Below are 25916 nucleotides of genomic sequence, written 5' to 3'. Positions count from 1 at the left end.
GTTATTATAATTAGAATTCCTGTTGAGGTGGTCAGACTGGATACAGATTCTTGGAAAACTAAGTGCTCAGCCGAGGAGAAAGATTATCTTCTATGGTGCCTTGCCCTGTATTGGTCATACTAGTTTATAGGGACAGGTGGACATGTGCCTTTTACATTAAAATGCAATCTGCTCGCTTGGCAGTCCTCTAATAAAAAAATTGTTCCAAGTGCAACAGCCTGGTTTCTTGAAGAGTTATCTTGTATCTGCTCTTTCTTCTGCCATCAGAAGGACTCCATCCCTCTTCTCCCTCCCAGCCCTCTATCTGCAGTGCCTGCCCCAGCCCCTGCATCTGCTAAACCATTCCTGACAGCTCTGCAGCAGCTGGCATCTTTCCTTGATCCCTAATTACTATCTGGTCAGCAAGCAGTGTGGTGCAGTGACCAGTTCGGTGCTGCCCAGCTTGCTCAGGGGACTAGGCAGAAAATGAGCAGCTGAGCTCAGAGCAGCTCTGCCAGCAGGGAGTTTGGACTTGTCTCCTCTGCTGTCCAACAGCTCTGATGAAACTTAGTGGTGCATGCTTTGTGTGAGACCTGCTGTGAGCCTCAGCATTGTCTGAAACTGCTTCGTGGGCAGGATGGGTTTGGAGTAGGGTGGAGAAGGGGCTTAGGGAAAGCAAGGAGCTGAGCAAGTGTGTGAGCTAAAGCAGGAGCTCTTCCTGTTTTCCTTTCTTGTAGCCATGATCACTCACTGCTGCAGTGCTTCCTGATTGCCTTCTAGATGTGGACTATAAAGCTTTGCTTCTTGCTTTGAAAGGACTTGGATACCCTGAGCATTTAATATTATAGAAAATAACTTCTCTCAGTTTTTTCTCTGGTAACAGCAGTAGGAGATTTCTGTATGCCTCTAGAGTTAGAACAGTGATCTAAATGACACTTTCATTTTTAATCAGGACTTTTATGTTCCTTCATCACTTTGGAGTCTCTGTTTTCCTGCAAGACGCTATGGATAAAAGGACCAGAATTTCAAGCATATATTTTCAGCTGACATTACTTTGAGGTCATTGACCCTCTACATACAGTGAACTTCAGGTTCTTCTGTCTGTTGAAATTTCAGTAATTAAAACTTTGTTCTCTACTGACTCATATTTTTATGAGTTAATTTCATATGCTTTTCATAATCAAAGAATTTACAGGGTTTAAAGATGGGTTTCAGAGCTGAGTTCTCGTATACCTGTGATAGTTGAAATGCTTGGATGGCACTGGACCTGCTTTTACTCTTGGAACTTGAGACTGTAGTGGAAAATGGGAGTAAGATAGATTCTAATTGTCTGCCTAAAATTGTGCCTGTTAATGCTGAGGGTTCATGCCACTCATTTTTCACCCATTCAGTGCATCGCTTTGTTAAACAGTTTCTTACAACTGTAAAATTTTATGCTGGTTTAACATGTACTTTTCTTACAAGTGTTACAAACTGTAGGTTCCTGAAACAGCTTTTATGGAGTTTTGATCTCAGTCATTAACTTCTTCCAGCTGGTGCATGATCTTCATGTAATAGGATGAGTATACATTTTTTTCTCATTAGAATGTATAAAATGTCACAGAAACATTTGGAAAGTAAGCACAGACCACTTTTTTTTTTTGTGTAAGCTAAATCTCCACCAAGGTGTGATTCAGTTATAAAAGAGATAATGAGATTGCAACAAATTCATTTGTTCTTTTAGCCGCTTCCCCAATATTCCTCCTTCTGCTGTCACTAAACTGTTTTCTGTGGGATGTGCTTAACTCCTCCTCTCCCGCATCAAGAAAAAAAAAAGCCAGATTTTTCCCACTCTTCTGCTTTCCATCCTCCCCACAATCTTCAGTGGAATACCTAATATTTGACCATCTTCCTTTATCTTTGCTAGAAGTCAAGTTCCCCCTCTGCAGCATTTCATGCCTCTGCTTTTCCTTTTTTCTCAAACAACCAAATGGCTCATCCATTCCTTCTTCATCTTTTCTTCTGACTCTTAAAATTCTCTTGTGAGATTGTCAAAGACAAGCAGATCATAAGAGCAGCGTGCTTTGCCTTTGCAGTTCCTGCAGCAGTCTCTCTGATGCTGTACATGGTGCAGCATTATCTTAAATGTGAAGCATGGAACCAGTTCAATCATATGATCTACAGAGAGAGGGTTTCAAAGCAGCAGTCTTTTGTTTGTGCTATTTCACTTGTGCATTTCCATGTGTGTTTGTCTCCAGTGTGGGAAATTTTTATGCATCTCTTGTGAAGTGCTAAGTGCAGTGATAGCTGTTTGGGCTTTGAGGGGTTTTTTTGCATTTTTTAAACCTCTTTGTGACAAAAAAAAATTAGAGCTTGAAGAAATTCATCTAGAATTAGGCAAGCTGCCAGTGCAGAGAGAATGAAACAAAGTTTAGATTAAATTTAAATAACCTTGAAAGAAACAGACATTATTTGTTTGAGGAGACCTAAACACACAGTTATTTTATAAGCTGGTTTGCAGTTGTGTGTGGTGGACTTAAAACTTAAGTCAAGTGCCTCATCTACTGCCTGGTCATGGGTGTGAATGCAGAGAACCTGTTACTGTATCATTCTTCATGACAAGTAGTCATTCCTTTTAGCTTTGTCAAGTTTGGATTTTAAAAAAGAGAGAAAGGAAGTGTACATTGCTTTGTGATTGATTGAAGGATTTCACATCTGTTGGTTTGTGACCTGCAAATTTACTCTGAACATTGCAAAGGAGACCAAAACTTGGAGCAGAGCTCTTGGAGCAGCGTGGTTTCTGTTCTGTTTTGCAAAATCCTATGTGACTAACACTCAAGTGGCCTTTTTACAGTATCTGAAACAGGATGCAATCTATGCATAGGATTTTTGTGGGGATGTTTTGTGTGTGTATATTTTATCTATTTAATCTGCTGCTCCTTAAGTTTCATGTTGGGGGGTTTAAATAATTGTATTTTTAAAAAGTTTGACTTCAGCTTTGTGATTGCATACAGTGATACTATGGCTGTGTTCCAGGGTAGATACCTGCTGAGATAAAGCTAAAGCAGCAAGCAGTGCAGAGAGTAGGCTTGAACTTCTGTAATAATTAATAATTTAGACAAATCATAAATTTTGACAGTGGAAAGCTTAAAGACCATTGACCACTAGATTCAGTTATATTTTTCTCTTTTGTGTGGCTATTTTCTGTTAATATCCTGAAAGCTGTAAATATCCTATGTTTCTCACTACTTTCCACACTTGTAGAACCCTATTGCCAAGTTAAGAGTGGAAGTGGGAATCTCATTGTGAGCAGAAACCATGATCTGGGAGAGCTTCCAGGTACATGCAGGGCCTCAGGAGCTGTGCTTCCATGCCTCAGGATTTGTGACAGTGACAGTGCTCTCCTCTTGCTGCGCGCCTTCTCTGGAGGCTTCAGTCAAGCAGATGCACGCCCTGCCCCCATCCCAAGTGATGACAACAGGTTTAAGGGTCTGGGCCAATCACACCTAGTTGTTGGTCTTTAGAAGCAACCACTCTCCTGCTCTAACTTCCTACAACTCACTGGGTTGCTGACTTTTGTGCTGCAAGCAGCAGTCATTTCTTGGACATCACATACATTGGTTCCCACCAGAGTGCCCCACTCCAGTACTTCACCTGCAAGCAAAGATGTGCTTGCAACTGTGTTGCTATGGTGGGTGATAGCCTAGGAAGGTGACAGAAGTTAATTCTCTCAGTAGGAGCCATGCATGCTTCAAGCCCTGCTTGTTTCCTGTTAGGCAGCGTGCCAGCCCTGCTGTTACCTCCAGTGCTTTTCCCTGGGAGCCCTAATGCATCTCTGAGGAGCGGTAGGCAGAACTGTTCTCCCCTTGGCACACATTGCATTAGGATTTACAGTATTTCAGTTAATGTTGTTGGAGTCCTTACTTTATGCTTTCCAAGAATATGTGGTGAACTGTCAGCAGGCAGGTGAGCTCTGAGGATTTTTTTGGTTTATTTATTTGCTGGAATCAATACTTACTGAATGAGAGCTCTTGGATGATAGGATGTGCTCTTTTGTATGCTTGCCTCTCTTTTAGCTCTGGACTACTATCAAAGATTCAGTCTACATCTTCTGGAGTATCCAAAAATCCCTTTGCAGTGGCTCATACAGTCTTTGTGCTGTCACTTTTTCATATTCCTAAGTAATCTGGTACTTAAATGAGACCTGCATCAAAATGGTGTCCTTCTGACCTTGTCCTCTATCCAAAACTTTCTATCCTTTTATTACCAGTGGATTTTTCCCTCTGCAGCACCTGGATCCTTTTTTATGTTTCTAAAGAGTTGCTGTCATTTCTTCCTTTTTGCAAAGAAGCTAGAGGGTGTAGATTTAGCTAGTCAAGCTTTGTCTCAGGATGTCTCAGTCTAAGTAAGGTTTAATGTATAACATTTTGGTTTACAACAAGAGCAAGCAGCAAAGCCTCCAGCATCAAAAGATGCCAGCATTTGTTACCAATCAACTTGATAACCTATATATGAACAGATTCCCTAAATCACCATGAGAAGTCTTTAAACCTTTGTTTATTTCATAAATAGTTTTATAATTTTAAAAATACTTAATAGTTATTAATATTTACAAGTCCAGTTTGTTGAAGACTGGAGTTCCCCATCACTACTCTCCCACAACTAATATACTTGTTTTTAAATGACATGTTTTTGAGTACAAAGTTCCTTAAAGGGCTGAATCCAGGAGCTTAGCTTATTAATATCTTGATGGGAATCCATGTAGATTACATCACTGGCTGCTCTGTTGTCAATGCACTGCTGGCTGAAAATCAACTCTTAACAGAGGCAGGTCCATATTTAAGCTCAGGTGGCAAATACCTGTCAAACCTGACCAACATTGCAAACTTGAAACTTCACTTAGGGAATCCAGTGACACAATGCATGAGGGGAGGTTGGCTTGATGGGCAGTTTGATTTCTTCCATTACTCTGTGAACTTGGTGACAGCAAAATCCTCTTCTCAGCAAACAGAGTGCCTAATGCTTTGTAAGGAGATTTACAAGGAGATCTTTATCCGCAGAGTTTTGCAAGGAGATTTTATCCTCACATTTCAGGAAACACTTGTTGCAAGCTGGGCCAGTAGCTAAGCAAGGAAACTGATTTTGGAAGAGTCTGAAGCCAAACATGAAAAAGGAACCTGATTAGCAAAGCAGGTCCCTCTTGGCTGCTGACCATTCTCACTGCTGGGTGAGGGTTCAGGTCTGCAGGTCACAGCAGCTGTGTCTGGAATTTTTGTTCTCCATGAGCTGACACCTCTGCTCTCCTGCCAGCTGTGTGGAATAGATAAATGAAGACTTGCTTATTTTCATCTCTCTGGTGTAGAAGTAAATGGATTTACTAGTAATGTCCTCAGCCATAAGTCTGTCAGCTTTAAGTGACCTTTATATTCAAGGCAGGTATTGACTGGCAGTCACAAACTGCATATTGGTGTTGTTTTCATCAAAAAGAGTTGGCAGATTGTTAATGACTTGAAAAATACTGTTATGAAAATATGTGTTGGTTGGATGGGATTTTTGCTTGCTTTGGTTTTTACTTTATATATACCGACAGTTTCTGGTATGACCGGCAGAGCACCTGATCTTGTGCAGGGTGTGTAAGACAGCTCTGTACAGCACCGTGTTTGCCACCACCAGCTGATTATCCTGTTTGTCACTGCTATCTCTTGCAAGTATCCTAGTAGTGTCAGCTACAGAACTACTGGAGTTATTCCTAACACAACAAGCATTTTCACACGTGTAGATGCTTGAGTGTAGTGTTACTCTGAGCTTGATCTGGCCAGCCCGAGGATAAATACCTTTCCTTCACATGCAAATGTAATTAATTAGTGGTGTGGACATCAGCTAGCTCCATTCAGATGCTTCTGAGTTTCCCTGCCTTTCTGTCAGTTCTGCTTTTTCCCATTCACTGATGTGCCAGAGAGAGCGCAGCTCACTGACTGATGCAAGTAGAGCTCTCTTTGTCTCTTGAGAAGAAACTAGGCTTTCTTTTGGCTCTGTCTGATAGCTTAAAGACAATATTGGAAGCAATTTATGCACAGCACTTCCATGCTACTGAGCAATAAAGCTGTTACTGGTATGATAAAGCAGAATTTTTGGTGAAAATTTGAATGAAGTCCAGTAATATGAGTAACCAGCTGAAGAAAGTGTGTAGAAGTAATTCTAGGGTTTTAAACCCATCAAAATGCAAATAGAATGAGCAGCGTCAAGAGTAATTAAATAGCCCAAGAAAATCAAGTCACATTAGGGGGTTTTGAGCAATTATGGTAAATTAAAAGTGAGTAGTGCTTCTTGGGGAATGGGGCTTTTCAGGGCCAGCAGACCAGGTGCATTGCTGGAGCTGAGTGCTAACTTGATATTTAGGAAAATCCTTTAGTAATTTGGGCTGATACATCTGTTAATACACAGTGGTTGGTGTGGACGCAAGTGTGGGACTGAGGTTAAGACCTGGTCACACTTTCTTCTGCATGCTGACCAAGTGTAACTCTTGGGTTTGAAATCATTTGAGAAGTGCAGGCACCCTTGTTGAGAAGACCACTCGGAGACCTTTGGTATAACTTTAAAGAATATTTTGTAGATGCAGCGGTAAGGAGCCATCTGTAGGATTTTGTGGGTTCCAGAAGTCAGCTGCCTTTGTAGCTATGTTTTTGAACTATGTAAGTGGTAGCATGGAATTTACTGTTCCACAATACGTGGCAGAAATCTTCCCAGTTGTCACAGCTAAATTCATTGCTAAATGTAACTCAGTACCCAAGAAGTATCTTGCATTGCTTATGCTAATTTCTGCTGTAGACTGGTTGTATTTATGCATGTACTCTGTATTGAGGCTGAAAAGACCTTGGTTAAATAAAAAGTTGCTTTATTATTGTGATAAGAGAGCGTTTTCTGGGCAGCCAGCCTCCAGCTGCTCTCAATTACTTGTTCTAGTGAAAGAATCATGTTCATATTGTTGAAACCATAAATCATAATGATAGCCGGTAACAAGTAACAGAAACATTCTGCAGTGCAAGTTGAACTGCCTTGTTTGAAATATGAATTCATTTTGCCTGTCCCTGTGATAATGCTTCTGTGAATCCTGTACGCATGGGCATGGCGATCACGAGTGTAGGAAATGTGGTTGTAAAACAGAGCATCCCCCTTTGAGCCAGTGTTTCTTCCCTGCCTGCATTTTCTGCATTTTCTTCCTCCTATTTCCTCCCACCCCAGATTCTCACACATACGCAGTACCTGCGGCGCCTTTGAAGGCATCATCTTGTGATCATTTGAAGTCACAAGGCAGTAAGTATCTCAAGTGCTCCTGCTGAGCGCAGGAAGTGTGAGGAGTTTGGTCTCTGGCTCGTGCTTTAAGGCATTGGTGGCCCTGATAGCATTTGTTTCCCCTCTCATGGCTGTGTGTGACCCAGGGCAGTGAGAGGTCACTCGCTGCCATTCCCCCTTCACCCTGCACCCGTGCTGTTTGTGATCACACAGACTTGTGGTGTGCTAGCTACCGACTTCATTGGTGGCTCAGGTGTGAGCTCTCACTTTGTCTGCCACAGGGGAGTGGGTAGATGGTTAAGAGGGGTAACTTTATACACCCTTGCAGCAAGAGTTGTCCACCACAGGTCACACCTCTGAGACAAGCATCGTGTCAGACGTGGCTGATGGTGCAGCCGTGCTGCAGACCAGCCCCAGGCAGTGCTGCTGCTGAGGCACACGGTGTGGCAATGTGACTCTTGGTGCTGGCTCAGCACAAAGGAGCCACATCTCCTGCAGCACCATTCTATAAAATGTTGCTTTCTGAATCCCCTGGCAGTATGCTGGGAGTGGAGAAACCTATTGTGTCCTGTTCCTGGATATCTGAAGTTGAAGTACATCAGTCTAATACAAATGAAGATAATACAATTCTAAGTTTATACGACTCAAAATTCTGCAAAGAGCATTCATGGTGACAGTTGAGTGTGTGATTCCTGGACCCCCATAGCCTTTTAGCAGGAACCTGGCAACATCTTCCTGCTTTGGCTTTTGGCTACATGATGCTGTCAACTTAGTCATCTTGAATCATTTCTCTAAAACAGCTCTGGGCTGTTAAGGGAGGAGAGCACCTAGTGTGTGCCTGCCAGCTGGGAAATAAGAAATATCTCAGTGTGGGAAGGTCACAGAATTAAGGCTTTTAGAGAACAGTGGAGAAGTGCTAAGGTCTTCATGTTCTGTTGCTGCCCTGTAACAGAAGCCAAATGAGTATTTACTCATGGAAATTTACTCATTGTCCTGCTTGTATCAGTAAATAGTGTTTCTATCAGCTTCTTGTGACTGATTAGGGTCTGCTTTTGCAAATGGAAATTATGTAACCATAAATCTAAGTTACGCTTTCAATAAAATGCCATTTTCTGAACAAATTAAACAATGAGATGATGTCAGTGGTGCTTGCCTTTGCAGATAGGGCATTGCCTGTAGGGGTTTCTGTTGAATTTCAGTACTGATAACTTCTGGAAATATATGAGTCTGTGTGTATATATGTGCATGGGTAAGTATACGTATGTTTAGTTATTTGTTTGTACCTCTTTTCATGAAAAGCTGAGAAAAGCTAAGGCTGTGCAGCTAGTGAAGGGATGCAATTGCACTTTTATCTCTGCTTCTTCCCACCCTTAAGGAATGCTAGCCAAAATGTGAATGTTACTTTGAAATTTGTGGAATGGCTGGAATAACCGAAGTGTGACTCCTGCTCAGAGCTGTTGTGGGCGTGGATGTGGAAATAAGCATAGCACTTCAGTAACAAGATCAGTTCTTGTCCTTTGCTATACTTCTATATTGGTTGGAGTTGAGTTTCTTCCTCTGCAAGAAGCTTATCTAGCTATGGTTGGAACATGCCTTTTAGGGGAGTAGGAAAATGTGATTGGGAAGGGAGGAGTTTATTCTAAGCTTGAAGACAAATGTCTTTTAGCATGCCTCTTGCAAGGTCTTGGGAGATCATATCACCTCTTTGCCTCAGAATAGAGAGATTTGGTTTTTTCCTATTACGCAGTAAGTTGGAAGACGCATGAACTCGTCATAGCAACCCTGAAAATAAGCCTGAAACTAAAAGCAAACCAGCTCCCTAACACATTTCTTTTAGAGATGAGATATTCTGAGAGGTTTCCTTGAAGCAGCTTAAAAAGTGCTCCAAAGCTTTCTGAAGTTGACATTTCTATCACTTCACACTCCAAGAGGAATGCTTCCAACAAGTGACATTTTCCCCCAGTTTCATTTGTTACACAGCTAATGATGTCCCTGTGTCTGCAGGATTGTTTCCTGTGATAAAGCTGTAGGCTCCTGCCTCTTTCATTCTTGTGACATAGGTGAGATGAAAGATAACAGACAACAATGTGAGGAAGAGTATCTAGGAAAGTGTAACCAACCACTGGGGTCATAAAGGAAAGAGTATCTTTGTTGCAGGAGTGATGCTAGGTGTCTAAATCAAAACTAAGACAACTTTTTCCTCTGTGAAAGTCAAATGTGCAATTTGTGCTTGTCCCCTAAGTGGACAGAGTTATAAAGTACATTTGAATCCAGCCTAATATAGGCTGTATGATGTATTTTAGAGGTAGTATTCTGTAGAAAGGGATTCCACATACTTCAAATTGTGTGCTTCATCTTGGAGGGACCCCAAAATGTTGAGAAGTCCAGTGTGTAAGGTGCTCAGTGGACCAGCTGACAATGTGTTGCACCTGTACATTTTTGAGCAACCTGCAGCAGCATGAAATTCAGTGTAGGCCTGTCTACCTCTCTTTACAAGCAGGTTTGCTGCACTCCTTCCTTAGAAGGATTTTGGAAACCCTGAGATAGCCAAGATAAAGCTCTGCACTGCAGTCAGACAGACAAGATTTGTCCAATTTGTTCAACTCCCCTGGTGCTGTAGCACTGAGAGGTTGAATCCTTTGAAATTCTGAGGCCATAGGGAAAACTCCATGTGCCTGAGTGTTCAAGTGCCTGCTTCTGAGTTCTTTGCATTGAAGCAAACTGCAGCTTTCACTGTCTGGTCATGTTTCATCCTTCCCTAGCAATATCTTTCTATAACTTCATAAGTCTTCTCACAAAACCAGGAACTTTATGCTAAGAAGCAAACCCAAAGAATATTTTTCCTTTTATAGCTGAGCAATAGACTGATATGGCAATATATTTCAAAATCTTCAAAAGAGCAGCTGTTTTACACCACTTATGTTTGTGAATCATGGGCAGTTTGTGTTGATTGCAGTGCCAAAGGCACTAACTTTTGCTGATGCATCTATCTAGTGTATAGTGCTGTTGCAACCTGAGGTTAACATATAAATCATAAGCAGTGTTTATTTTGTTTTTGAAAAAAAATCAGTAAGTGAAAAGGCAGTGCTGCCTTGGGATTTTTCCCCCATCCCATGTCCCAAACAAGAAACTGTATTTCAAAAATGTTTGAAGTGAAAATGGCACTAATTTAGCAGAAGCTGGCAGCCATCTAAACATCACAAGCAACAGAGGAGAAAAGTGATAGGGAGCAAACTTGTAACTACAGGCCAGGGATGGGGCCCACAATTGCAATGTCATGTTCTGTGAGGTGTTTTCCCCTGATGTAGAGCTCAAAAGCAAGAATTGATTTCTCCATGGTACAGAGCTTCTTGTTAGATGGCTGGCCTAACAAATACTTAAAAGTCTTTTTTACATGAAGATTGACTATTAATTTATGTGAAGAAAGGGTTTGCTTTGTAGTATAAAGATCCTGTAAAGCTGTTCATGTGCCATCTGCTGAGTGGATTTGGACTAGTAGAGTTGCTGTTCATTAAATATACTTGATAATGGACATTAGAACTGTGAAAAGGATAGAAACAGTAACAGTAACTTGCATGAGCCTCTGAGATGGAAGAGAACAGGACATGTTTTATTTCATTGGAGGATATTAAGGCAGGATGAAAATCACAAGCATTTCCATGTTGGCTTTTACCTCAAACTGCAGGAGTTTCTCAAATGAAAATTGTTCTACACAGTCTAATAACTGCATTCTAACCTAAGGGACCTATGTATGAAAGAGAAATTATCTCCCTGGTGAAGCTTAATTAATTTTTTGAAGGTTATTTAGGGATCTTTTTGATGAAGTCCCACATGTGATAAAATACTATCTTATTTTTTTCCTTGGTTTTGCATGCAAAACCTGTTCATTATTTTGGGTCTTCAAACATCAGATTTGGCTCACAGCTTTGTTTCGTGCTGAGAGCAGAAATTAGGCTACAAATTAAGGACTACTTTAATGACAATTATATCCAGATATCCTGAAGTTTTATAGATAACTATGTTCTCCTATCCCCAACAGAGGATAATTAAGAACTTTTTATATTTCTTGTCCAAGGAAATAGATGTTTATGAATGAATGTGTGCAAAGGTGTTTACTTAAGATATGAGGAGCCAAAGATAAAGCTAAATCTAAAGTAATTTTAGTATTTTTTAAGTTAAACAAACATACTTTGCAAGCTTATTTTACCTCTGACTTTTAAAATAACTTTTATCTTCTCCTTGCATTGTTGAAAACATTTTAACTGGAGAAATAACACATTGGTAAAATTTTAAGCAAAAACACTCACAGGATTTGCTTTAAAAATAATTTGGCTTCTGAAGCATGCAGTGGAGTTTCAGGCAGAAACATGGGAGCAGGCTGTGCAAGTATGCATAACTAATGTGAAATTAAGCTGTTCTTTAGGATTGACCTCCTTGAGTTTGAAGGCAACATTTTTCTATCCCAAATGGTAATTTCTTCCTCCTTTAGATGGAAGGAATCAGAACCTTTTCCATTAACTTTGCAGAGGCTTCTGTGTACAGAGGGTGGATATTTAATGGAAAGGTATGAGGGCAAGAAAGAAGGAAAAAACTCTAAAACATGTCTGAACAAAAAGGGATCATCTATACACGGAGGTATCATGTCATTATGCCTCTTGCTGGCCATGAAAAGAGGCACAGGTGCATAATGCAGTTATAGAGCCTTTCCCTGTAGGTATCTACAGGTAAGTGACAAATGCCACCTCTGTAACAAGCCGCCCTTCAGAAGTGACAAATGCCACCTCTGTAACAAGCTGCCCTTCAGAAGGAAGTCTGCAATGCACACTCAAGCCCTGCAGATGTAACAATCTAGTGTGCATCTGGAAAAAACTCTTTTGAATTGTTGCACAGGTTAATTACAGTAGAAATGTTAGAGCTAGGAGAGGGGAAGAAATATGTAGTGAGCTAAACTGCAGGAGGCACGGTGTGCCCTGTTAGGATTTTGCTCGTGCTGGTGACCAGAAGCTTTAAGATGGAGTCAGGAAGGATTCTTTCCTGAGTGAGTTTCAGTAATTCAGTGTCCAAGGAAGAAATCCAGCAAGGGAAGTGATATGAACACAGAAACCAACAAGTCCAGCAGCTCTCTGTTCAGCATCATCCTTGAACTGATAAATTGAGTGGGAAGGTTTTGGAAAAGCCTGAGGGCAGGAAGATGTACCAGTCAGGCAGTGTACAAGGTAGATTTGAACAATGGAATTTGCTGTTGGCGTAAAAGGAGATGAGGAGGTAGAGAGATTTTAACTATGTATGAAGAATTCAGGTCAGGGGGGAAAAAGGCAAAAAATAGTATGTGACAGGAAGAGAGAAGTGGGGGGGAAGAAAACTTAAGGAAGAAGGTTGAGAGTAACAGTTTCACAGGAAAAGTAAGAACTTTTAATTTTGTTTTCTGCTTTCCAGTGGTACACCTGTTGGCCTAGCTGTTGACTCAGAAAAATGAGTTAGGTGCATATAGGAAGGGGAATGTGCATAAATTCTGTCTAATTATTGTTTGTGGAGTGTGCTCGCTTCATTAGCCCAAGGAACTGCATCCCTTCAGCTCTTCCAGTAACTCGCCAAGCATCAAGGCTGGCAGGAGGATTATTGACTCCTGTTTTACCCCAGTGTTGGGTGGGGAAACTCTCCTAACACCTAAAGTATGCTTTGGAACAGGTCAACAACCTTGTATATCTCACTTTTAGCCAATTATTTCATTATGTACAAATTTACCTAACTTTTTTTTTTCTCTTCCAGTTACCATTTCTTCAACTGTCGAAAAAGGTAATTTTTTAAAGTTTTTATGAAGATGTGAATAGCTGCTTTGCATGCAAGTCCTAAGGGACATAGAGTTTAAATGGACTCCTTTATGTGTGAGCTCTGTGTAGTGAGTAGATTAGTGCTAAGAAACAAGGTAAATATTGTACGGATGAGTCTGTTTTGTTTCTAATACCACAAACTTGGGATGATGACAAGATCTGTGACTAATGCAAGTAATGCAACTATGATTTAAGTTTGCGTTTATTTTTAAATGGGTACCTACCAAGAACAGAAAAAGGAGAAGAGAGAAGGAACTGCAGCACATACACAATTCCATTTTCTATTTAGGCCTGTGACCTGAGAGACTTCTGGAAGAAGGTGAATTGCTGTTGTACTACTTAATATTTTCCAAACAGCTTACCAAATTCCTCAGAACTCCATTCTTAAGGAGTAGTTAGAATTGTGCAAAACACAACTATTTCAAAAGTGGCTACACATTATAATTTTAAATTTCCAGGTCAAGTGTTTGAGGCCTTGTTTTGAGAAATTTTAATCTTCATATTGGCTTTAGCAAGTACATGCCATAGTGGGTAGTAGTACACAGTGACAGAGATAAAAACTAACAAAAAAAATTCTAGTATATTGTTGCTGGGATATTTGGGAGTTCGTTACGGTTTATAGGGAAACATGAGTGGTAGATTAAGCACAGATTTGCACTTCAACTATCCACAGAAGGCTGTTTCAGACTGGTAAAATCTCATCTCTTAAAAATTTTGCAAAAGAGCACAAAACTAGAAGCTAATCTATCAGTTTTCTTCCTGGTGAATGTTTACCAGAACACTGTAAAAAGAAGGAATCTTGATGGAATTTGTTGTTTAATTTCTAATGAAGAGTTGAAAGAATAGGAAAATCTTCAAAATAAACTGTAAGCCGTTCAAGTTGTGAACTTGAACACAAATCCTTGTGTTACACTGGATTTTTTCATCCCATTTTACAGCTGGGCTTTACCTTGACTTCACAAAATTCTGCAAGGTGCTGCTGTACTTGCTGTTGACCTGTAGATGAATAAATTTTCCTTTCTAATTTCTTCCTGAAAGGCAAGATTCATCTATCAGTTAAGGAAGTCTGGCAGAGCAATGTTTGTGTTGCATTGTCAGATCACTATCCCAAATGCAGTTCCTATCTAACTGGATCAGGTTCTTCTAAACCTACCAGAGAAGGAAAATGCAAAATTAATTAATGAGAGTGATACTATCACTGGAACCTGTTAGGCTCTTAATAGCTGTCACCTGCATGCTGCTTGCACCTCCCATCCTGAATCATGTCATAGGCATTCTGTATGCATGAATTTATCAACCATGAAAGTTGATTTGAAAATGACATGTGAAGTCTTCTTTGATTTGAGAAGAAAGGTGGCTTAAGTTTTCTAAAGTTCTTATAAGCCAACTCATGATAACGAGGAATCACTATCAGAGGAGTTGAAAGAACAAAATACCAGAGACATTGCTATGTAAATCAATAATGTGCATCTTAGCAAGTGTATTTTGCTCCGTGTTTCAGTGTAATACGTACTGCAGTAAAAGGATTTGAATATAATGGCAAATTTTGATTTAATTAGTGGTGATTCCTTCACCCTGTTAAGGCTCATTTTTGCTTTGTAATTTTATATTCTTGCCTAGTTTTATATCCATTAGGATAGGGGAATAAAGTCAACTCTGAATCTCTGTTAACAATGTAATATACCACTGTTATATATTATTGCCTCTCTGCCATCTGACCCTGTCTTGAAAGTAGTATTAAGAATGATTCAGAAAAGAATGTTAAGGGCAAATCTTAGGAGAGCTTAGCATATTTTAAGAGGATTCTGAGAGCATGTCTTAAGACATTGTCTTCTTGAGGCCATAAATTTGGCATAGTATGCATCAGTGCCTTTAAAGAGAACTGACTTCACTAGGTCACAGCATGGCACCGAGAATCCTGAGTTGCCTTAGTCTAGCCAGTTCCTTGTGACTCTCAATCTGGATAAACTGGCAGATACTGGGGTTGGGGGTTTTTGTTATATTTTCCATCTAGCTTGTAATTACAAGAAAATGAGCAGACTAGGAATAAACCCAGTTTACATTTGTTCTGGAAACAGATGCAAGATGCCTCAGGGAGTAGTCTGTAGAGAGCTGCTGATACCCGAAGTGGTGGGTAGATGGACTGCTAAAGTAAAGCTGTTAAAAATGGCATTTTCCCTCCCTCTCATTTCCTGGGGAGCATTGACAGGACAGTTATGTGTAATCACAGTAGGAAAGGCAGCATGGGAGTAGGAAAAGAAGCAAGAATTTATTTAGAGTGAAGCCACTATGCACTGCCAACTGCAGGGTCTTTCCCTGGGTGGTGCCCATCACTGGCTACTGACTAGTGGCCCTTGGCTTTTGATGATGGTGACAGATTGCAAGAGCTCAGTGACATGAAGAGCACTTTAATAGCTGCCTCTATCTAATAAATACTGGTAGCTCTGGCACAGATCTGTACCCTTGACACAGCCAGCTGTGGTCCCTGTTATTCTGTGGGTTTTGGGGACATTTACAGCCTGTGGCAAAGCTTTGAGGTTCTGCTGTTTGACTCATTGTGTGTGCACTAAAAATAATGCTTCAAAAGAATCTGAATTCTGGTGTGATTTTTATGGACAGAGAGAACTGTTTACTGTGTAAGTTAGTTTTGCTGTGCCTTGCCCTTCCCTGTATCTCATTTCCTCTTTCCTTCTATTCAATTTCTCTTGCTCTCTTCTCCACCAAAGTTCTGATCTGTGCCACTGATTCTGCTCCAGTTCTATGTATTTTTTTCCTCTCTTCCAAACCATTTGCTCATTCTTTAGTTGCTTAATCACATTGTGTTTGAATGTAGAGTATGTTTTTCATAACAGACAACTTCTAATAATGCAGTGCCTACTACAGTAATACACAAGTTCTTTCCTATCAAGTGACTGATTTAGGATGGCTTTAGAAAAGGGTTTTGTTTCTGGCATTTTCAATCAGCTCCACAGCTGAAAATTTGCCAAGTCTGCCTCTGAGGTTGGAGGAATCAGAGGCAAAGGTAAAAAGAATAATTCTCTAACAAAAGCTCAAATGCAATTTGTTTGTTTTCATTGCAATAAACAGTGAAAATCCTGAAAGATGATAAATTAAAGCCATGTCTTCTGTCACTGTGCACAAACATTTTCTGAGCTGTTGGAGGTTCCCAGAGTTTTGAGCCTTTTTTGCTATCTATCAAGTAAATCATACACCTTCTTAAAGGACTCCATCTGTACAGAAAAGTAGGTCAAATTTCCTACTTTACTGCAACTGAAGATAATATAAATATTTAATATGACTTCTCTAAGACTTGCTGTTCTGGCACAACTGATCTGTTTCCTCTTGACAAGTGATAAAAGAAACCATTAGAGGAAACAAGATTGGAAGGAGCCTCCTGGGTCATAAGGTCTGCATTTCTGGTCTTTAGACAGTGATATCATGCATACTCATTAGAAAATTTATTGAGCTGCCTCCTAAACCCAGCTACATTTTATTGCCACTGTGTGTAATAGGACTTTTCCAGCTTGTATTTCTCAGATGATTTGAAAGATAGTAAGAAAATCTTTAGCTCATATCTGGCATGACTGGAGTGCAGTACTCTCCAAACCCTGTTTGGGGGTTTTAACTGTCATTCATGACCAGTGCCTTCTGTAATGGCACAGTACTGTGCTGTTTCTGTTAGAAGTAGAAATTAAATTGAATTCCGTAGGTCAGTAAGCAATCAATTACTTTCTGATAATCTAGAACAGAATTACAGCATCATCTTTATCCAGAAAGGTTAGTCACTTACATGACAGAAGTGAGGCTGTGTTCAGTTCTGGGGTTTGGGGGTTTTTTGTTTGTTTTTTGTTTGGGGGAGGGATGTGGTTTTGTTTTGTGGGGCCCTTTTTTTTGGTGGTGAATTTTGTTTGGTTGGTTTTTAGGGGGTGGGTTTTGTCGATTTGTTTTCTCCTTCAAAATCTACTTTGGAAAGTTCAGCAAGGTCCTGCACATGAGTCAGGACAATCACAATCACAAGTACAGGCTGGGCAGAGACTGGATTGAGAAGCAATCCAATCTGGGGAGAAAGACATGGAGGTGTTAGTTGATGAGAAGCCCTACATGGCTCAGCAGCATGAGCTCACAGCCCTGAAAGCCAGTGGTGTCCTGGGCTGCATCCAAAGCAGAGTGGGCAGCAGGGCCAGGGAAGGGATTCTGCCCCTCTGCTCTGCTCAGAGCCCACTGCAGGGCTGCATCAGCTCTGGGGCACCAGCACAGGGAGGACAGGGACCTGCTGGAGTTGGTACAGAGGAGGCTACAAAGATGATCAGAGGAATGAAGCATCTGTCCAGCTGAAGACAGGGGGCTGGGGCTTAATATCCTGGAGAAGTCTCCAGGGAGACCTAATAGTACCTTCCAGTACCTGCAGGGGGGACTACAGGAGTCCTGAGGAGAGACTTGTAACCGGGATATGGAATGATAGGACAAGGGGAGAAGGATTTCAAACTGAAAGAGGGCAGGTATAAATTAGTTATTAAAAATAAGTTCTTTATTGTGGCAGCAGCAAAGGTTGCCCAGAGAAGTTGTGGATGCTCCATCCCTGGAAGCATTCAAGGTCACTTTGAATGATAAAATCTATAATAAAAACATCATTTCCTTGAGGAAGAGCAGCTGTAACATTTGGGGAGTGAGGGTGGGTGTTTATTTAATTTTTTTTTTTAAGTGAACAGTCCTAGTTCACTTAGTTGGTAGTTGCTTAGCCCTCCTCAAAGATCAGGGTTGGTTTTTTTTTTGTTGTTCTTTTCAGCTATATTCACCAAATTCTGATTTGTATTTTATTGCAGTTGTCTACCTTGTAGTTTTTCATCTGTCATTTGTCATGTTTGTATGGTCCTATGGGAAGACAATTTTCACATCTCCTGCAACCCCCTCTAATGAGGTAAGTATAATGTTATGAAAATGTCAATGCCTTTTTTATAAATAGCTGAACTGTTTTCAGTGATGAAATTTGTTTGCAGTACTGCGTGATTCACCTTTGCCTTCTCATTGTCTAAAATAGAACAGCGTGACAGCGTATCATGAATGAAAATGATCAAGTTAATCTTAAAATACCATATGTTTTGTGTAATGACATTTCCTTATACAAAATGTGTGTTTAAATCATCACAAGTTTGGCAGTCTTGTACAGTGCTATGCGATGAAGTGGCTTGCTTGAAACTTGGAATTTTTAAAAATGATAAATGAAGTACAGTGACAACATTCTTATGTTTCCTTTTTAGCAGTTTTAACTGTTGTTTGAATAAGAAAGAGTAGTAATGCAATGTATACTTATGACCTGGAGGACTGAACCCACTTATTAGTCAAGGGTTAAGGTTTAGAAACACTGAGATGTGACTACCTAAAGAAGCTTTATATAATAGCGAAAGAATGCATGATGAAGTTTTGTTTTGAAAAAGAATTGTATTAATTCCAATAAGCCTGAGATGGATTACCTTGTTTTCCATTTTCTCTAATGTGTGTGTATGTAAGTATTAAATACAGGCACTGAATTTAAAATATTGCACTTCTCTTCCTTGTTTTTACAAAGCTTTTAAACTGTCTAAACTGTTTGAGGTGTTGGTTGCTCTGTGGGGGTTGAATTTTTATTCTGTTTTCAGCAAGACTGACATTCAGTGCTAATATCAACCTTAAACATTCTTGAGACAAGTTATTCCCATGTTTTGAAGAAAAAGCAAACACTGCTCTGTAGTGCTTAATTATAGCTTAGAGATCTGTATGTTAAAGCTGTAGAATGTGAAGTGTAAAAAGCTAAACACTATTCTGCTAAGCATAAAGTCTAAATGCAGCTGTTGAAGATGGAGCACAAGCTATTGGTCTGGAGTACAAATCCTGTGAGGAGCAGCTGAGGGAGCTGGGGGTGTTCAGCCTGGAGAAAATGAGGCTTGGGGGGACCTTCCTGCTCTCTGTAACTATCTGAAAGGAGAGTGTAGCCAGGTGGGGTCAGCCTCTTCTGCCAGGTAACAAGTGACAGGACAAGAGGAAATGGACTCAAATTGCACCAGGGGAGATCTAGACCAGATATTAGGAAGAATTTCTTCACTGAAAGGCTTGTTGTCACAATCACTGGAACAGGCTGCCCAGAGAAGTGGTTGCATCCGCATCCCTGGAGGTTTTAAAACATTTATAGATGTGGCATTTGGGGATGTGGTTTAGTGGTGGACTTGGCAGTGCTGGGTTTATGGCTGGGCTTGATGATCTTAGATGTTTTCCCACCTACATGAGTCTATGCATTGGTAAACCTAAAACTTCAAAGGGGCTTGTATTCAGGGTAATTTGGTTTTGCTTTTTCTGCCGTGGTTTTGCAGGAAAATGGTTGAGTTAAGCAGGTTAACTAGTTAGAACATAGTTGAAATGATGTTATTCTAAGTTTTATAAAGCTCTATGAACTAGAGCTCCTTTTAATGCTAATGCCTAGTAACTTTTACCGTCTTCTTGAATTCTTCATTAATAGTAAACTTTTTCTGACAATACTTTTCCTGTAGTTACAGCGATGATGTAGCAGGCTTTTTGTATTCAGCAAGCAAAAGGGATGGCTTGGGCATATGGCATGTAATGAATTTTTTTTTATTAACTGTGGAGAGAGATCAGATTTAATAAAATTTTCTTATACAGCTAGGTTTAAATGAAAAAGGACAAAAAACCTCAAAAAACCTATCCCACCAGGACAACAGAAAACCACACTCAAAAAAATTTTAAAAAGCAAAAAATCAACTGAATTTAAAGCCCAGCACCACCTTTTCTGTTTCTGGGCAAATCCCTTCTGTTCATGTACTAGTGAGTAATTTATGCTGTTTATCCTTAAAAACAACCATGACTTCAGTATGTCTCCATTGTGTGAGAGTGTAAATGTATATAGTTTTAATCATTCAAATTGGCTATTCTTACAAAACAAATAGCATCCTGTGATCTTACTATTGAACTAAAAAAAAGATTCTGCAGCTGCTGTTGTCTTAGTGTAATCCCTGTGCATTTGTCCTAAGAAAGAACAATCAGCATTATACAAGATCCAGAAAGAGGAAGGAAACAAAGGGATTCTTTCTGTTTTCAATAAGAACTGCTGGAACCTCATTGGGAATTCTGTTTGCTGTGTGGTAACAGACAACTTTGGATGCCTTTGAACATATCCTGCTATTGTCCTGAGAGACTGTGGTCTCATAGCCCTATTAAGTTCTGAAATTAGAAGAGAAATGCAGCTTTTTGGAAAACCAAAATCCTATCCAGGATTTTTAGAGTAATACAATGATGTTACATGGACAAATTTAAAAAGCTTTAAATCTTTTTATTGTTTTCCTTTTCTGTGCACTAATGGTTTGCCTTGAAATGTCATCTAGAGGGGGTGCTCATGTTTCCTGCAACCTCTGCTTGATTGCAGGTCATGGATACCTGGGTCACCTAGCAGCCTCACAAGGGTGGTAGGGATTAAGGTGTATTGCACAACTGTTTGCTGGAATGATGCTTCACATCTGCCTTAAACTTTTGATGTGAGCATCTCCAGTTTTCATGCTTGAATAAATATCGATCTGAGTGGTTAAATTTAAATAATTAGGTCAAACTCTTAGTGATGGCTGAAATGTTAAACTTTAATTTCACCCTTCACATAGATTAGTTCTAGTGTCTGGTTATTTAAAAGGGTATTATTTAGACATGTTCCATGTTTCACCCTCGAAGGGTGTGTAGGCGCAATAACTGGGCTGGTGCTACATGTGACAGGAGGCTTAACTAGATTCTGTGAGCTGTGAGGCATCTTGCTTGCATTCTGGGTTAGGAAATAGCACAGAGAAATTGCAGCAATGTCTTACTGCTTCCTCCTTGCTGTAAGTGGAATCTTCATTGTTGCTTGCCAGCTGACTGTAATCCAAAAGAGGAAAAAGTACAGGATGAGAGGAGAATCCATGTGAACTAATCATGCACATGTTTTTGGTAGGAAAATACGATCATACTAAACCACACTAAGCCAGTTTTTGTTCCAGCTGCCCACATAGCATTTTCCACTCTCTACCATGAATGCTTTGTCTATGTGTGCTCATAAAGAGAGCTCTTGTAGTCCATGCAGGAAGCTCAGAGTTTAGAAGTGCTTTGGAACAGAAAAATACCAAAGAAAATCGTCATTTCAGCCCCCGCTGCACAGAGCCTCATCAGCACGCTGGGTTTTGTGGGCTTACTGGGAAATACTGTTTCAGCGGATACCAAACTAAGTGTTTCACAAATGAGTAAAAGCTCTCTAGGATTTTCTGGTAAAGGCTTACATTTCAGTGAGGTTTCAACAGGAATGCTTGTCAGGCTTTACTCAGAATTGTAGGACACTCCCAAACTGTACAGGCTTTGCTTAAGGTGCTTTCCGTACAACTTAAGAATTTTGAGACTAGTGTTGACTACTCCTGAGTTAAAAATCCAGTTAAACTTTTCCAGCTTCTGTGTGGGGCTGTGAAGCTCACCACACCCCCTGCCTGCCTTTTTTTCCCTCCATCTGGTTTGTACCCCTCTGTATGTTAGAGAGGAAGTGGGGTAAGAGAACTTCAGTGCCTTGTAGCAGCAAAGAACTGTTTCACCTTCTTCTTGTTCGCAGTTCGCTTAAATTATGCTTATCATGAATTAAAGGAAAGCTTGTACCTTAAAACTCACTCTGAGTCTCTGTGTTCCCTTGTGTTGGAGAGAAAATACTATAGATAATGGAACAGAGATAAAGATTATTTTCTTGAAAATACATCCAGAAATTAAATACATCAAGAATACATCCAGAAACTTAGGAGTTCTAAAGATCCCCTGTAATTCCTGTCGCATTCTTTTTTTTGTTTACGTGGTGCTTTTGGGTCAGTGGATGGGAACACCCAAAAGGTCTTTTCCTGGAAAACAAAGAAATAATTAATCTTTCCCATCCTATCCATTTTCTACATCCTTCTTAGTTCTGCTTGACAAAACTTGATAAAGAACAATATGAAAAAGAAACGAGACCAGAAATCCAGCAGGACATTTTAAGAAGAGCTGCCAAAGACTTGCCTATCTATACGACAACAGCATCAAGAGGTGAGATATAAAGATTATTCTATGCTCCTCAAGTTGCTGTTTATTCATTTGTTGCCATTGAATCAATAATTTATTAAGCACATATTGCAAAAGCCATGATGTTTTGTTCTTTGTTTCTCCTGGTGTTTAATCCCTCTGAGAGAAAGAGCAGGCCTTTTTCTGGGGTTCTCAACATAAAGCCACTACTTGAAATTAAAGAAGAAAAATATCTTCTAGCAGGAAGAGAGATGATAGCAGTTAACTCCAGCTGTGGCAATTAAAAATAAACACAGCAAATAAATATAGCTAAGATAGCTTGAAAAAGGGAAAATCAAATGTGTTGTTCAATTTTATAATCGCTTTTATCCTCACTTAAATTTTTTCTTTTTGAGCTGTTTTTGATTCAGTGTGAGGAGAAATATACTTAAGATCTTAACAGGCTTTTGCAATTTAAAAACAAATAAGTATTGTTTCATTCCCATCTGCAATTCAGTACAAATGTAGTTATGAACTGTTTCTGGATTTGCTTTTAATATATGTAGGTATTTTATTCCAATTTATAGATGAATGAGCTGTGAAAGTGCTGTCTTATGTATATGTATGTTCTTTAAAAATCTGTAGCTTTTATATGTGCATATATCTTTTTCTCTTTCTTGAAACTAACAACCCTGTAGAGTTTCCAAAAATATAAACTTCTCAGAATAACCATTGCCGAAGTTTACTGTGACTTTTCCAAAGAAAGTCTAAGGACACCTGGCCCTTTTAAACACAGGCCTCCATATAAGAGTCCCAGTCTTAAGTTCTGGAGTGGTCTGGGAAGCTGTTGCTAGCACTTATCAGTTCTGTTTAGCTGTACATGTTGGCTTTTCTCCTGCTTACAAACTGCCTGTGCTAGTGTCTTATTTTCATTGAGAAAAACCTGAAGGTCTCTTTAAAAATATCCAGGAAAGATGAGGAAGAACTGACTTACTGAACACTCTGCTAGATCATTGTTTGGTGAAGTGGATGGTGAAAGTCAGTGCAGTAGGCTGACTTGCTGAAAGAATGTAGTTTCACAATGAGATCCCTTAGTACCCTGTGCAGAGGTGAAAAGGGGATCAGTGCCAAAGGATGAAGGACAGGAAGACTTGGGAGTCAAAGAGTAAATGAAAATGGAATCAGTAGAGTAGTAAGAGGTACTTTTGAATACTTTAATATGTTACAGTCCTTAAAAAATCAAAACTACATATCATATGAGATTAGGTGTGTGACAATCTGCGAGAACAAGTGTGGCAGGGGAGGGCAGGAAGCTCTTTTAAGATTCAGTTCATGTTAAGGGGGAAAGCTTTCATAAAATGAGATGAATTCTACTGACCTGACCCTTGCACTTAAATACAGCAATCAGATACTGTGATCGATGCCAGCTGATCAAACCTGACCGCTGCCACCACTGTTCTGCCTGTGATGTGTAAGTGTCTGAATCTGGAATTACAGATTTTCTCTTTCCTGCAATCATCTCTTTAGTGTGTTCATGTCTTCAGTGGGTCAGTTCCTTCTGTTGGTGCAATATTATGGTACAGCCCTATTGTCTAAAGTGGCAGAACTTTTTAGGGAAACTGCTTGTAGCTTTGTAAAACAAAGCTTATATTAAAAAATTGATTAATTTAAAAGTGAAAAATCATATGGATTGAAAGTAAAGAAAGGTAGGTCTGAGATACCAGCACCAGATAAAGCTTATTATTGAACTGTTTCATTGTAACTTGTTTCTGTAGCTTTGAAACAGATGTGTTCTGCTAAAAATGTTTATCTCAAAAATTGGCAGTAGAGTCACATGCCTTTAACATTTCAAAAACATCATTGCTATCCCCTGTTTTCATTGTGAATCATCAGAGGATTCTGCACAGGCACTGAAGGCTGAGGCTATGCATGAGACTTCAGTAGGCTGAGCTTGAGGAAATATCGTTAACTGAAGAACCTAATACACATCTTTTGGCTAAAATCAAATTTGTTAACAAATACAATGAATGTCTCTGTGTCTGAAATATCCAGTAACTGTGTTTACTTTAAAACTGGATTAAAGTGGCTTGTGAACTATTCAAATTGCCCTTTGTGCTGATCTTTTCCTCCATTAACTAAAAAAAAAAAAAAAAAAAAAAAAGACAAGCAGCAAACAAAATGGTGGAAAAAATAACCCTAAGGTAGACTTAGTTGAAGTGAATGCCAGGCTAACACACCTTATCCACACAACCCTGACAGACCCTTTGGATTTGTTTTCTCTGCACTCACATAAAACTAGGGTGGCTTAATGAACTGCTACATGGTGTTGCTCAGTAATACTCCTCATGCTAATTTAAGAAACTCTCCTCATAACTCTTCTGAATTTCAATCAGTTCTTTTGGGTAAAAGAACAGCTGCTCTAATATAGAGAATTGGTATGCTTGAGAAGGGCTTGAAAAAGATACAGTAGGGCAAAATACTTGAAAAAAATCAATCAATAAAAAACAACACCCAAAACTGTAGAAGCTAAAGTTATGTGTCTTGAAAAGAAAACTTATTTTTTGTCTTAACTTGCTGGAAATTTTCTCTTTCAGATGTGTATTAAAAATGGACCACCACTGTCCATGGTAAGTTTTTTTTTTAAAAATCAGTATAAGAATGATTAATTAGATGCTGCTTCAAAAATGAACTTCTGGAGTAAACCTTGATTTCCACAGAAGTTCTTTAATATATGGGAATAAATGTGTGATGCAGTGTTAAATTTGTAAGCCCAGTAGTCCAAATCATGCAGTTTCTCCTCATATAGAGAAACCTTGACATTAACGAGACCTGTGAGAAAATCCCTTTTTTTCCTTTTTTTACTCTGTTGGTGTTAACAGGAGAGGAGATACCACTGCAATGGGAGAGTAATTTCTGGATTTTAGGTGATATGTATGACCCACTCAGACTCTTCTGCAGTTTGTGTTCACTGGTAGTCAGTAAAAATATTATCTGCTATCACTGTGAAGAGCATTACTACCAGTAGTTGACTTAGAGGTGGTTTTGTAACCCAGCAGCATGCACTGAAGTTGATGGTGAGGTTCCTGTTACTTTCTGTGGTGCCTGCAGTTAGTTTGTAGGGGGAATTGCTTCCTGTATGGACTGTCTGCATTGTAGTGCTTTGCCAGCTCATGTCCTGTCCTACAGAATCACGGGGGGCAAAATTCATGTGAGAGGCCCAGATCATTCAGCCTGAGAAATTTCTTCAAAATAGTGGCTTAAATTGCTTCTGAAACACTGGTGCTGGAGTGTTTTGGACATACCACTGACATACACATTTTGCTCTGCAATGTATTGTGGGTTTTTTGTTTGTTTTATTTTTTGTTTACCTTAGTAACCTTTTTCTCTTTCCCCTCCTTCTAGGGTGAATAATTGTGTGGGATTTTCTAACTACAAATTCTTCCTCCTGTTTTTAATGTATTCCTTACTGTACTGTTTGTTTGTTGCTGCTACAGTCTTGCAGTACTTCATAAAGTTTTGGACAGTAAGTTCTAAGGCTTTTTTTGGTTTTTGTTCATTTGTTTAATCCTGCATGTGTTATTGAAGGCTGCATCAGCATGTTGTCACTCACCATTTACTCTGTTCTGTGGTTCACTATCATTAATGACATCAATCAAAGTGACTGAAGCAGGAGAACCTTATGAATTTTGATGAAGTAAATGTATTACACTGCCTGGGATGAGTAACTGGGGGAAGGACTTTTGATGAGGACACTGTGCAATTTCTCTGCTCCATCAAAATTGAGTTTTGATGAGCTCAGGTTTTTATGAGACTATG

General features: G+C 39.6%; 1 protein-coding gene across 2 annotated transcripts in view; it reads left to right on the top strand.

The window, feature by feature from the left end:
• The window catches only part of ZDHHC20 (zinc finger DHHC-type palmitoyltransferase 20), a 49117-nt gene that overhangs the window by 4765 nt on the left and 18436 nt on the right, over window positions 1–25916 (top strand). For both annotated transcript variants that reach the window (XM_058825105.1, XM_058825104.1), the window contains exons 2-7: window positions 13021–13047; window positions 17906–18000; window positions 22025–22145; window positions 23502–23571; window positions 24695–24727; window positions 25503–25623. In XM_058825105.1, coding sequence (XP_058681088.1) covers window positions 13021–13047; window positions 17906–18000; window positions 22025–22145; window positions 23502–23571; window positions 24695–24727; window positions 25503–25623 — 467 coding nt within the window. The remainder of the gene's footprint in view (window positions 1–13020; window positions 13048–17905; window positions 18001–22024; window positions 22146–23501; window positions 23572–24694; window positions 24728–25502; window positions 25624–25916) is intronic.

Source organism: Ammospiza caudacuta, chromosome 2 (genome assembly GCF_027887145.1).
Source record: "Ammospiza caudacuta isolate bAmmCau1 chromosome 2, bAmmCau1.pri, whole genome shotgun sequence".
In the NCBI taxonomy this organism is placed as follows: domain Eukaryota; kingdom Metazoa; phylum Chordata; class Aves; order Passeriformes; family Passerellidae; genus Ammospiza; species Ammospiza caudacuta.
This window is presented reverse-complemented; position numbering and strand designations above follow the sequence as displayed.